The sequence below is a fragment of the Saimiri boliviensis genome, chromosome 1 (genome assembly GCF_048565385.1).
Source record: "Saimiri boliviensis isolate mSaiBol1 chromosome 1, mSaiBol1.pri, whole genome shotgun sequence".
NCBI classification, from domain to species: Eukaryota; Metazoa; Chordata; class Mammalia; order Primates; family Cebidae; genus Saimiri; species Saimiri boliviensis.
The window spans coordinates 9,044,196-9,058,465 of record NC_133449.1 but is presented as its reverse complement, the minus strand read 5'-3'; the positions used below and the strand labels follow the sequence as shown (position 1 = coordinate 9,058,465).

Sequence of the window (14,270 nt, the reverse complement as noted above, 5' to 3'; positions counted from 1 at the left end):
GGGCTGTCCTATTTATCCAAAAGATGAGAGATACTACTCCAGTGAGACAACTTGTCCAGGCTGTACCCACTACTCTCCTCTCATAAGGCATCAAGAGGCCTAACGCACACTTGCTGTACGTACTTCAACGTGCAAGTCAGCCAAGGCCCTGCATGGCATGCAACTCTGTAAATCAGGGAAAGATTTGTAAGCAGAACAGAAATCAGCACAGACCTGCAGAGCCTCCCTGTGGGTTCACATGTTAGCACATGGGAACCATTTTTCTGAAAGGATTTTGTTAAAAGAGGTAACAACAGCTAATACTTTATAGTTCTCACTGTGTGTCAGACATAATTCTAAACACACACACACAGGCAGAGAAAGAGATAAAGAGGTAAAAAGACTTCAGAAAATCCTTCATCCCAGCACCTGATTGTCTCAGCAAAATAAAACAATCTGGGTACTTTTAAAAGGCTTGAGGCCAGGCACAGTGGTTCACACCTGTAATCCCAGCACTCTGGGAGGCTGAGGCAGGAGGATCGCTTGAGCTCAGGAGGTCAAGATCAGCCTGGACGTGGCAAAAGCCTGTCTCTATCAAAAACACAAAAATTAACCAGGTGGGATTTACACTTGCATGTAGTCCCAGGTACTGAGGAGGCTGAGGTGGGAGGATTGCCCGAACCCAGAAGGCAGAGGTTACAGTGAGCTAGTATTATGCCACTGGACTCCAGCCTGGGTGACGTAGTGATACCCTGTCTCAAAAAAAAAAAAAAAAAGAAAAAAAGAAAAAAAAAGCCTTGAAATTTCCAAGCTTTGTCAATGAATACTAACACCTGACATCCCATATACTGCTTAACTGAAGGGATAAGGAATAAGCTTTACAGACACGACATCATGACCACATTTCTAGCACACAACAAATGGGACCAGGGGAGCCGTTGGGAAACTTCTGGCTCTTGTGAACCATAGAGGACCAGCCAGAGCTGGGGCAAGCAGGGTTGAAGGGAGTAAATCTACACAAGTCACTGCTTTCTCTCCTTTTCCTGATAACCACTGAGAAAAAAAGGCTTGGGTAAGGGAGAGTTTAAAACTCTGGCAGCAATCAGCATTTGAACATATCTGCAGACATTGAGCAGGCTCTGGATGCTTTCTCATTGTGGCTGATAGCCAACTACACTTCAAACTTCTATGAGAATGCAGATGGAGGCTCTGGGAGACAGAAATGGAGAATTTAACCAGGTATTAGAAGTCACCTCATCGTCTCATCAAGATAGAACAACATATTCCTTTTACCTTTCTTTGGCGTTTTCTTCCTCAGTAGGCAACTCAGTCTCATGAAGAACATTACATTTCTGAGACACATTTAAGAAATTATACAGATGGTGGGGTCAGGCTTCTACCAGCTCATAAGAGCCAACTGTTAAAATTTTAGGAATTTTGCAAGCCAACTGTTAAACACTGCTATTATTAAAAATTATACTACATAAACTCCTAGTTAAGCTATATTAATAACTAAGGTATATACTCAAAACTCATCACTTCCTAATTATATTACATTTTACTATTATCCACATTCATGAAGTTATTTACAACCTCTCTATTTGCATGGTGAACGTACTATGTAATAAACATCTTTTTCCAATCTCACATGCAGTAATTCACATGAGTAGCCTGAAATTGGCCATGATTGGAGTATTTACACCACGAGAACAGGAAGGTTGCAAATCAGGGTTCTTTTTTCTCCAGAGTTGACTACTAAATATTTGTTGGGGATGATGATAGGAACAGCAGAGATGTTTAAATGTGTTATCATATGGCAAGACAACCCACTAAGATGCCAATTTGTGTCCAGGCTCCTCAAAGGTTTAAGTGTGAGGTCTGGAATCAGATTACAGGGGCCCTCACCCCAGATCTGTCACTTTTTTTTTTTTTTTTTTGAGACGGAGTTTCGCTCTTGTTACCCAGGCTGGAGTGCAATGGCGCGATCTCGGCTCACCGCAACCTCCGCCTCCAGGGTTCAGGCAATTCTCCTGCCTCAGCCTCCTGAGTAGCTGGGATTACAGGCACGTGCCACCATGCCCAGCTAATTTTTGTATTTTTAGTAGAGACAGGGTTTCACCATGTTGACCAGGATGGTCTTGATCTCTTGACCTCGTGATCCACCCGCCTCGGCCTCCCAAAGTGCTGGGATTACAGGCTTGAGCCACCGCGCCCGGCCCAGATCTGTCATCTTAAAAGCTTCATAACCCTAGGCATACTGAAACATTCTAAGCCTCAGTTTCCTCCTCTGTAAAGGGGGGATAATATATCAAGATCGTCAGGTTGTTATTGGAGATTAAATGAGCCTAGTACATATAAAGTTGTCTGCAAAATGCCTAGTACAAAATAAGCAATTTTTACTTTATCATAAATCACTTAACACTTCTGATTGCTTTAAGAAAATCAGTAGGCCGGGCGCGGTGGCTCAAGCCTGTAATCCCAGCACTTTGGGAGGCCGAGGCAGGTGGATCACGAGGTCGAGAGATCGAGACCATCCTGGTCAACATGGTGAAACCCCGTCTCTACTAAAAATACAAAAAATTAGCTGGGCATGGTGGCGTGTGCCTGTAATCCCAGCTACTCAGGAGGCTGAGGCAGGAGAATTGCTTGAACCCAGGAGGCGGAGGTTGCGGTGAGCCGAGATCGGGCCATTGCACTCCAGCCTGGGTAACAAGAGCAAAACTCCATCTCAAAACAAAAACAAAAACAAAAACAAAACAAAAAATAAACAAAAAAGAAAAGCAGTAAAAGAAAAAACTTCCATAGTTCACCAGTGTTTACTGAAAGGTACTTTGTGTTTCTGTGAAAATATACTATGGAAATCTCCAATCTAAGCCATCATCAGTTATCCAAGAGATACCACATGTACACGTGTACACCCCTCTAAGATGTAGGCTACATGTATTATTACATGAACAGTAACTGCTGTATGTTAATAACCAAGAAGGCACTGCTTGGAGTTCCTTAGTTTTAAACGTTAAATGAGTCTATCTTAAGTTTTAAACTTCTAGTAACTAAGCCTGTTACTAACTAGGCTGCAAGGATCCACTGTAGTTTCTCCCAACTCTGTCTTTCAAGACCATAAAGGAATTCCTGGAAGGACTGCAAGGGTTTGACAAGGAGTTCAAAACGCATTTGAAGTTCAGACACACTGGATTCGAAGTCATGAAGATTGACATCCCCAAGAGGAACATGGTCCACAACTATTGATTTTCCGTCAAGACTACTGCGCTTGACATTAAATTCCCTACATGTAACTTTCAAATTCAACATTAAAATCAATGGCAATCAATATCTACTTACTGTTTACTGTCAACACCCAGTTGTCCCAGTAGAGAATTTCAAGTACTGTTTTCTAGGGAAGACAGTCCACGAAAGCTCATGCCTTAGGTGGCCGCAGCGTAACCTGTCTGATGGACCTTGTGGGACCACAGTGTCAATACTCTGAAAGCTGCTTCACAGAAAATACTTCAGTCTCCCCCTATCTCTATCACATGGCTTAGTCTTATCATTGAACCAAGAATGAAAGACTTTTTAAGAAACAAAGACAGTAAAAATGAAGACCAGTATCTCCCCACAAGGGGGACAATTTGGGGTAGGGAAAAGTCCACTGGAGGCTTGAGGCAAGTTGTCACCACAGCCTTGTCAGAAATCGGCTGGTGATGAGGGAAAACAAGTACTTTCCTGTCTTTAGACACTGGATTCCACATCTGTCTAATGGATGGGGTGAACTGGCCTACGTCACCATCTTACTTCATTTCTGCAGAATCTCACACCACTCTCAATGCTCCTTTTTGGTTTCAATTCCCTCTATTCATTTAAGAATAAGGTTTTGCGGGCCGGGTGCAGTGGCTCAAGCCTGTAATCCCAGCATTTTGGGAGGCCGAGGTGGGTGGATCACTAGGTCAAGAGATCGAGACCATCCTGGTCAACATGGTGAAACCCCGTCTCTACTAAAAATACAAAAAAATTAGCTGGGCATGGTGGCGCGTGCCTGTAATCCCAGCTACTCAGGAGGCTGAGGCAGGAGAATTGCCTGAACCCAGGAGGCGGAGGTTGCAGTGAGCCGAGATCGCGCCATTGCACTCCAGCCTGGGTAACAAGAGTGAAACTCCGTCTCAAAAAAAAAAAAAAAAAATAAGGTTTTACAAAAAGAAGTGCCCTCAACCACCAGTAGCTAAAAATAAGGAATTATCAATGAGTTTCGAATTATCCAAACCCATCTCAACAACCATTAGAAAATGGATTAGAATGCCAAAAGTAAAACTTAGCTTACAGCTCATTTGCTTCCAATCTGAAATCAAGGTTTTAAAAATTACCAGCAGCTCAGATGTTCCCAGTACATCTAAGGTCAGGGACTGCATCCTGGAGTAATGAACCCCCAGCTCTCGGTGGATTCCGGAACACTCAATGCAGGTCAGGATGCCCAGGTTGGTGGAAAGCCATGTAGGATCTGCCAAAAAGAACAGGGCAGATTTCAGCTTCCAGAAAAAAAGACGGTCAGGAGTCACAGCTTTCTTTCTGCATAGTTACTGAACAAAGAGTTCTGAGCATAAGCATTTTCTGATCCTTAACACAGTTGGAACCTCTGTTTGTACATAACTACCACCAATACATGCAATACCCATATATGCATACATCTGCTCTCCCTCTTCTTCCCTCTCTCTCCATCTCCCCATCCATCATGTGACAGGTGCTGTGTGTGCAAAAAACAATAGGACACACTTCAGTGACCAAGGGCTCCTCAGTAGCTGCTCCTGAAAACGGACCATGCCATCACCAACCTGATCACACTAGCAGAATAGAGCAAGAGGAAATCAAGGAGACCAGCCAAAGTCTAGTAGTAAAAGGGGATAGGCTTAAAATATACACATGTATAGATGCTGATAATAAGAGAGCACATACTATGTGCATAGGATACACTATATTTAGCACGCTGGTAGTAGCAGTAATAGTTTGCGTTGTGAGAGCTTCAGAAATCACAGAGCACTTTTGTATCAAATCTGAGAGCCCTATCAGATGAGCAGGGCAGGGATTCTTATCTCACTCTACAGCAGACACAGCTGTGTAACGTTCAGGCTCAAGGTTGCCAGGGAGTGCAGAGCAGACGGTGGCCTTACCTCTACCTGGTTCAAAGCCATGCTCTCCCCCAACAGCTTGGCTACTATCATCCCCTATCATATGTTTGCACATGATAGGGACCCACAAAATGCTTGACAGATGAATGTGGAATCTGCTAAAAAAAAATTTTTTTTTAAATGGATCCAAGGCCAAATACAGTCTTCAGGGTCATGGGAATCTAAGGGTACTTCACAACTGTCCCTTCTATTTTGGTTGTGTTTAGTTTTTTTGAGAAAAATTGTCATAGAATTAGAGGAATGAAAAGGGGATTGACCATTCTAGCCAAGCCTTCATCTTTTTCATTTTACAAATGTTCAGAAAATGCACCTGTGTAGTCCCCCTGACCCCTACCTCACACCATTCTGTCTCAATTAAAATAAGCAAATTCCTTAAACCACATCGTAATTTAAAGCCCCTAATTAATGCTTTATCAAAATGTAAAAATAAAATCTCATTTTATACAATGTGTCAACTGGAAGGGACCTGTCCCTTCACTTTTCAGACAGGAAAATCAATGTTGAACAAAGCAAGTGACTCTCCCAGGATTACAGAGCCAGAGAGCGGCTTAAAGCTACTTCAGAAGTTCTGCAAAGTAGGATAAAGGGAGAAGAGAGCACATTCCAAGCCAGGAAGCCCATACACATGCAGCCTGTCAGCCTACACGATGGCCGCATGACCTTGAGTTCACCCTCACTGTACCCTTCAGTTTTCATTTCTCAAAAAGCATTTCAATCTTTTCAGCTCTGTCAGACCCTCTTTACTCAGTCCTGCTCTGGAGCCAGGCAGGCAAACATCTTTCCACCCCTCTCCCCTGCTGCGGTCTGCACAGTTCATTAAGCATTTGTGTAATGGGATGAACTCAGGCTGAGCTACACTTAATTTTGTGTTTGAAATGAAAGTGAAAATCAATGAATGGATTCTGTGAATCAGAATGGGATTTAAATGTCCTAGAGCTCAGGGTCGGTGGGGTCCCTGGGTCACCTGGCGCCCCACAGTCACAGCAAACGTCATTGCCAGTCATCCTCTGCACTTCTGAGATGATCTCCTTTGTCAGTTCTTGGACGATGTTATTTTCTCCAGTGTTGTCATCCCCCTTAAATGCATTGTTTAAAGCTTCTTCTTTGCTATTCTGTAGCACAGACATCCATCTAGAAAAACAAGCACGACATTGTGTTAAATCCCACAACAATGGGTAAGTCCAGCCCAAAGTCCCACCACCATGTAACTTACATTTGACATTCCTGTTCATCTTCAGCTTGAAAGTGGTAAGTTCTGTCATCTGCATAGCAAGAGGAATTTCAATTGTGAGCCCAGACAGCAATCCATACACAATTCCAAAAGAAAGTGGTTTCTAATTAGCCTATGGAATAATCTTAGCTCTCTGCTAGGACATTATGATTTGTATAAAACCAGACACTCCCTCATATCCTCCAAATACCTGCCTTCACTAACGGGGCATTGTAATGCAAAATAAACCTGCCCCTTTCCTTCATTCAAGTTTAAAAGGATGCCTGATTCTAAAAACTGAAGCTATTCAACAAAAACCATCCGTATCCTCTCAATAGCTTCATTTTAACTCACTACAGAGTTGGCACCCAAAAAGTAATTGTTAAAGCCCTTTGAATAATAAACGTCTTCTAAAAAAAAGAGTATCTTAGGCCGGGCGCGGTGGCTCACGCCTGTAATCCCAGCACTTTGGGAGGCAGAGGCGGGTGGATCACGAGGTCAAGAGATTGAGACCATCCTGGTCAACATGGTGAAACCCCGCCTCTACTAAAAATACAAAAAATTAGCTGGGCATGGTGGTGTGTGCCTGTAATCCCAGCTACTCAGGAGGCAGAGGCAGGAGAATTGCCTGAACCCAGGAGGCGGAGGTTGCGGTGAGCCGAGATCGCGCCATTGCACTCCAGCCTGGGTAACAAGAGCGAAACTCTGTCTCAAAAAAAAAAAAAAAAAAAAAAAAAAAGAGTATCTTAGAAGTTTTCTGGCTTTCTTAGAAAAAGGTTAGTATGAGAAATTCTAAGAATATGTTTTAAGGGTCAAGTACTACAAATACGGCAAAATCAAGAGAAGAATGTTAAATAATGGTCGAATGTAAAATCCTACACTCACATACTGCTGGCGTCAGCAATGTTTTACAAGTGTTTTGCCAGGCTGTGGACCTCTGTGTGTGTGCAGTGGGGAGGCAGCTTTGTGGGATGTGGCAGCATTGCTTCTGTGCTGCTCTTGCCAAAAACGCATCACCTCAATCCAATCATGAGAAAACACTAGAGAAATCCAAATTAAGGGGAGTCTGACCAAAAAACAGGTCAATACTCTTTAAGAAGGCATCATGAAAAATAATAGAAGACTACAGAACTGATACAGATTGCAAGAGACCAGGATAAAAATCTCAATTAAATGTAAAGTGGGGTCCTGGATGAAATTCTGGAGCAGAAAAAGGACATTTGTGGGAAAAATGGTAAAATCTGAGTAAGATTTTTAGTTAATAGCATCAAACCAATGTTTCCTGTTTTCGATAACTACATAAATATGGTTGGATAACATGTACCATGGACTATTGGGTAACTGTATTAAGATGTTAACAGAACGGAAGGCTGGGGGAGGGGTATATGGCTATTCTCTGTCTAAAACCAAAGCGAAAAACATAATTAGATTTAATAAAGAAAAAGGGGAGGGGGGAATCCAGCTTTTGCAGACGGCAGAAGGGTGACAAGTACCGATTCTGTTCTTAGGGAAACAATGAACATCTGTGCTCCTAAAAGTGACTGGACACACCACCTCTCAGTAGTGGTGTTTACTCCTGAAAGCACGCTGGTTCTTAGAACAACTCTTGGTGAGTGACTAGGCGACCGGCTGAAGCCTAGAGAGGCTAAGCTGTAAAAACAAGCATAGCCAGTGGCAGAACTCGGTTCCTGGAGTTCTGGCCCAACCACTTTCTACAACACCATGGCATCTTTTTTTTTTTTGAGACAGTCTTACTCTGTCGCCCAGGCCGGAGTGCAGTGCACGGCCCGCTGCAGCCTTGATCTCCTGGGCTCATGCGATCTTCCCACCTCATCCTCCCAAAGTGCTGCGATTACAGGCGTGGGCACCTGGCCAATTTCTGCATTCTCACATGTAAAAACTGCAGAAGCAGGAGGCAAATCTGAGAAAAACTCCAAGCAAGAATCCCCTCTATTACAGACTCTTTCAAGATGCTACAAACAAGCAGATGGCTTCCAGCAGCTTCAGCTGTGAGGGAGAAGTGCAGGAGGAGATGGAGGGGATGATTGCAGCACTAACGTGCTGCTGGCCAGGGAAGCACACAGCTTCCAGCCGGGGCTCTGGCTCTACTGGCCACGAACTCGCAGTGGGGACCTAGAAGGTCACTGACTCCCTCTGGTTCCATCCTCCTCAGGGGACTCACTTGGGTTACCTCACAATTCTCCTGTTCCTTCCATCCCGCCCAGGATGCCTGTGGGGGTTTGCAGATAATAGCTCAGGACCTGAATTTGTTATGAGTGGGGTCAGTCTGAGGGCAACAAATTGGACGAGCTCCCGGAAGGGCTGACCTCGCCACAGCACTGTCCTCCTAGAAGAGCCTATGCCCATTTACATCTTTCTCTTTTTTTTTTTTTTAAGGAGAAAGGGTCCCCCTCTGTCATCCAGGCTGGAGTGCAGTGGCACGATCACAGCTCACTGCAACCTCAAACTCCTGGGCTCAAGTGATCCCCCTACCCCAGCCTTCCAAGTTGCTGGGACTACAGGTGTGAGCCACCACCCCTGGCCCCATTTCCACCTTCATGAGAATGGGAAGCCCTGTTTAAGGGCAAGAATGGTTAAGGAGCATCTTGCAGAAAGTAACTGCAACCAGCCAGTCAGTCAATTTCTCGTCTGAATTCTCTGGGAAGATTCCAAGATGAACTGACTAGATGAGGATGAGGAGGAATGGGTGACCATGGGGTGCCTGCAGACCCACCCAGAAAGTATCACCCTCACTGCCTCAGTGCATGTGTTTCTACTTGACTTCTCCAACTGCCCAAATGTCTGTTTTTTTAGACGGAGTCTTGCTGTGGTGTCCAAGCTGGAGTACAATTGCACAATCACAACTCACTGTAACCTCAACCTCCTGGGCTCAAGCAATCCTCCCATCTTAGCCCCCCCCGAGAAGTTGGGACCAAAGGCACAAACCACCATATTCAGCTATTTTTAAACTTTTTTGTAGGAGGTCTTGCTACATTGCCCAGTCTGGTCTCAAACTCCTGTCATCAAGCAATCCTCCCACTTTGGCCTCGCAAAGTGCTTGCATTACAGGCATGAGCCACTGCCTGGCCTACCCAAATATCTTGGAAGCTCAAAAGCATGTTGGTGGGCCGGGCACGGTGGCTCACGCCTGTAATCCCAGCACTTTGGGAGACCGAGGCGGGTGGATCACGAGGTCAAGGGATCGAGACCATCCTGGTCAACATAGTGAAACCCCGTCTCTACTAAAAATACAAAAAAATAGCTGGGCATGGTGGTGCGTGCCTGTAATCCCAGCTACTCAGGAGGCTGAGGCAGGAGAATTGCCTGAACCCAGGAGGCGGAGGTTGCGGTGAGCCGAGATCGTGCCACTGCACTCCAACCTGGGTAACAAGAGCGAAACTCTGTCTTAAAAAAAAAAAAAAAAAAAGCATGTTGGTGATGCTCATACCATGAGGCTAGTCGGGAAGTAGAGGAGGAATCAGAGAGGGGTGAAGATAGACAGACGCTCCTGAGTCAGCCAGAACCAGACCCTGACCTCACATCCCTCACCTTTTCAGAATGTTCATCAAATCACAGCTTACAGTGCAGCCAGAGGTATCCTGTGATGACTCTCTGGGGTGTGCGGCCAGTTTTCAACCCAAACCTACATAGCGCTGCACAAAGCATTTTCACTACAGATACTCATAGGGAAGGTACCCTTTGAAAAACTTGCTGAGGATGAAGCATTTGTAGGACTGGAATTTATTTCACCCACTGGAGGACAAGCAGGGAAGAAGGAGGGATGAGAGCTCTTTTCAAAGATGACAATGGACTCTAGCAAGCTCATGACACTGCCCCCAACTGGGCTCAGCAAGCCTTTCTGGTCATCACAGGCTAAAAGTCCTCTCTGAAGATGTTTCTTATGCATCAGTCTGCAGCAAAGACACTGGAAGGATCTTGGTCAATGTCAGTTGGCCACAGATTCACAGAGGACCGAGATCCCACATACGTAAGGGCTGCAGTAATTCATGCCCAGAAGGAAGGTATGCAGACTTGCCATCTACTGATCCTCCCTGGTGCCTGCTGTGCTGTAAAAAGGTGTAGGCTGGGAATACGTTGGAGCAAGTGCTTCTGCACCTATGGTGTCTAGCGGGGCCTCCCTGCAGGGCATGCTGGAGGGGCCTAGGGCCGCTGAGGGAAGAAGTCCCTGCACCCACCTCCATGTGATCAGTTCACTATTAGGTGCTTATGAGTTAATGAAGGGCACTTTAACACATGGCTTCTTGTGTGTTACTAGTGCAGAAAACGGAAAGGTCTAAAACCCTCTGAGTCAGCCCCAGCCACTGGCAGACATCAGATGATACCATCAGGTTTTTTCCCTTTAATTCAAGCCTTTGTTGCTAGTTAGAGGCAGGTAACCCAGCAGTGATCACACTGTGTCTGTGTGTGTGTGTGTGTGTGTGTGTGTGTGTGTGCGTGTGCGTGTGCATGTGTGTGTCTTTTAGAGTCAAGGTCTTGCTATGTTATGGAGGCTGGATGTCTACTCCCAGGTTTGGGCGATCCTCCTGCCTCAGCCTCCGAGTAGCTGGGACTACAGAAGCATACTACCACACCTGGCTTGTGATCACATTTTAAACTCTGGTCAGCACTCAGCATTTTATAACACCTTGGATGAATGAAACACAAGCTTTGATGAGAATCTGTGGAACTTACTAGACTCAGCCGGGATGGGTGTTTGATGTAGGGTAAAGTCCATTTTTATTTTACAAATCAGTCTAGAGTCTGAAGAACAGAATCAACATTTCTAGAACCCTCTCCACGCATCACAGTGCTCCACCCACCCCAGAGCTTCACACAGAGGGTATGAGAGGGGAAAAGGGAGGAAAAGGGCAAGCCAGTGTGGGTGAGGTGGAGTGAGAACTACCACGCAGGTTTGATGGGAGTGTTAATCACATAACAAGTGACTTCCTAGCCCTCAATAATACGGGTCAACAGACACTTGAAAAGGTAGCCGTCTCCCACTCAGGGGTACTGAGGCACCGAGAGTAGCAACACCTTCCTGCAGTACACAGGCCAGTGTGGTCCTCTGCAAATGTAACTCTTGTGCCCAAATCCCTAGTGACTGTCTCTTCAAAGGGGAGACTGGCCCTTTCTTCCTCCAAACTGTAACCCTGCTACACAGAACTACCAAGGAAAATAGGTTTATCTTATTTTCTTTTAGCTATCATGAGCCCTTTTATTTAGGAGTGCTGAGTAAACATTTGCCACAATGGATGGTTCCGTGGGGATTCTTCTGTGAACACCACAGAAAAGAAAAGCATACAGAAGCAGAAAGACTAATTCAGTGGTGAGGAAGAAAAACAATTTCAAAAACTCAAGTTTCAAGGGCCCTGTTGAAGACCCTCATTTTAGTTTGATAGCATTTCTAACATTGCCCAAATTATGTAAGTTTTTGAAAACAGAACTGTCCTTTTTTTCTCTTTTTAAAGTGAAGGAAGGAGTTCTAGGCTTGAGGGCTTATCTTGTAGGATCTCCTTATTTAGGAAAAGGAATGCTGAGGCTCAGAGAGCCAGGTGGTATCTCAGGTCTACAGTGCCCCTAAGGAGCAGGGCCAGTCCTCAAAGTCAAACCTTCAACTACAAAGACTGGCAAGCCAGCAGTTGCTAAGGGAACACAAAGTATGCACATCACTAGAAAAAAGGGCATGTCTCTTCAAAAACCAAATCTTCAGAATGCAGTGTTTGAAATGGGACGGACGGCCTAGAAGAGAGCATAAGACAATGTTTCTACAGTGTAGTATCTCGGAGGGAGCCTTACGTGAAATAAGGTCAAAGCACTTCTTCTCCTCAGGGTTGGTCTTCACCTGGCAGGTTAGCAGGTTGAGCTTTGCAGGAGGCCGGTTAGCCTGTTTAAAAGCAAAAAAAAACAAAACAAAACAAAACAAAAAGGGGTTGAGGTTGGGTGGAAGGAATGGAAAACCACACAGTGTCAATCCTCATGAGACACAGCAAGAGCAAGCTCTTCATGAGTTTACAAAGGCGGCCTTCAGAAGGCAGACTTGACTGAGATAGGCATGACTGAGGCATGTTACAGAGGCCCCTGAACTTCGTCTCTAGAGTGCAATCACCTCCCTGAAAGGGCACCTTGGTGGTATACACGAACCCACCTGGACAAGGGGACAAGTGACGCCAGCTCTGAGAGGCTGCTGGCAGTGGGTGCCTTCAAATCAAGATCCTCCACGGCTAAGCCCAACACGTTTGGCTCTGATTCCTACTGACAACACAGACGATTTGCCAGGTAACTTGGGCACCCAGCTCAATTTCTGGTGATCTTAAAAGCATTTTTTCTTAGCATAAACCTCACTTACAGGGAAGGTAATTTCACAGCACAAAAATGGCAGAGAAATTGTTTTCCCACTGTCTGAAGTGATGACACATAATATATTCACATTCCTAAATGCCAACCATCACCGTCACTTAAGTTTCAACAAAACATACTTCATTTGTATCTGTAACCCCCAAACCTTCTCCCCCACACACAAAGATACCAAGAGATCACAACATACTTTCCATCAGAGTTGTGTCAAACATGGCTATTTTATTAGTTTCAAACAAAGAGATCATACTTAGTCCAAAAAACCAAAGGACTGAGGGTAAGAAGATAATTTCAGAAACAAAAATTTGGAATGGCAGAATACCTCTTAGAATCTCGGAGAAATATCCAAATATCCAAATAAGATAAGCAGTGGGCTTATCTTACCCACCTACCAAAGTGCTAAAGGAAAGATCAAATAAAAATGTCTTAAACTTCCATCGTTCTTGGATCCCACTTCCCTTGGCCACCAGTCACTTCAAGATAAAAAAAAAAAAACCTGGATTTGGGATTAATGCAGATACATACACATAAGCACCTACACCTGGACAGACCTGTGAAACCCTCATGCCCTTCAGGCCCAGCAGCTTCCTTCCATTAAGTCTACGGAGTTAGGGTGGGAGAGTTGAACCCATCCTTGCAGTGTGAAGGATTTGGGTTTAATAAATTTAAGTTTGGACTAGCAAAAGTTAGATAAATAGGACTGCACTAGACTCTCCTGGCTCATGGCTGTGTTGGTCTTATCTTCTATAGGTTAGTCAGATATTTTCCATCGTCTGTAGATATCTCAGAGAATTGGAGAGTCAGAAATCAGCGTTAGAAGACACCAAGCTCTACCTTGTAAATCTGGACAGTTTAAGTGAAAACACCACTGATTTGGATTGTTACCAATCTGATTATCTAGCTTATCCAGGAATCAAATACACCAAATAATCTATTTCTACAGAGACATCAATACAAACCATGTATGCAACCAAGTACTTTAACACGGGTGTATATCCACTGATACATAGCCTGTGTCTATTCTACTACCTCCCTGTGATCACACTATAAACGTGCAAATTTTAGGACTACTTCCAAATTGTGGGGTCTTAAGATACAGGAATAATAGAAAAGGTTTATGAGCTTTGATAAATACAGAAGCAGCTTCATGGACAAAATAATGACTGAATAATAATAGCTACATTTACTCAGCGATTATTATTACACATCTATACAAGGCAGGCATTCTTCTAAACATTTTTAATGAATAATTCATTTAATTTTCCTAACTGCCCTTTGAGGTAGGAACGACTTCAATTTTGTAGATAAAGATACTGGTCCAGAAAGACTAAATAATTTGGTTGAGGTTATACAGCTAGAGAGCAGGGAAGCTAGGATTCCAACAAGTCAGGCCGGCTCCAGAGCTCAGAGCTTAACTGACACTCTCCCTGTCCTCGATATGGGTATCCACGGAAGGCAGCTGCTTGCCTGGACTTATCTTTAAGAGTAGCAAAGAATCACAACTTAAATTACTACTACTCATTCTCTCTCCCACCTCCACCTCGCAATCT

The 14,270-nt window shown here is 44.4% G+C and overlaps 1 protein-coding gene across 4 annotated transcripts in view; it reads right to left on the bottom strand.

The window, feature by feature from the left end:
* Window positions 1–14,270, bottom strand: part of ASAP2 (ArfGAP with SH3 domain, ankyrin repeat and PH domain 2) — a 193,443-nt gene that overhangs the window by 41,695 nt on the left and 137,478 nt on the right. For all 4 annotated transcript variants that reach the window (XM_074393758.1, XM_074393769.1, XM_003927225.4 and 1 more), the window contains exons 12-15: window positions 12,163–12,250; window positions 6,370–6,418; window positions 6,121–6,287; window positions 4,338–4,471 (exon numbers count right to left, since the gene is read on the bottom strand). In XM_074393758.1, the coding sequence (XP_074249859.1) occupies window positions 4,338–4,471; window positions 6,121–6,287; window positions 6,370–6,418; window positions 12,163–12,250 (438 nt within the window). The remainder of the gene's footprint in view (window positions 1–4,337; window positions 4,472–6,120; window positions 6,288–6,369; window positions 6,419–12,162; window positions 12,251–14,270) is intronic.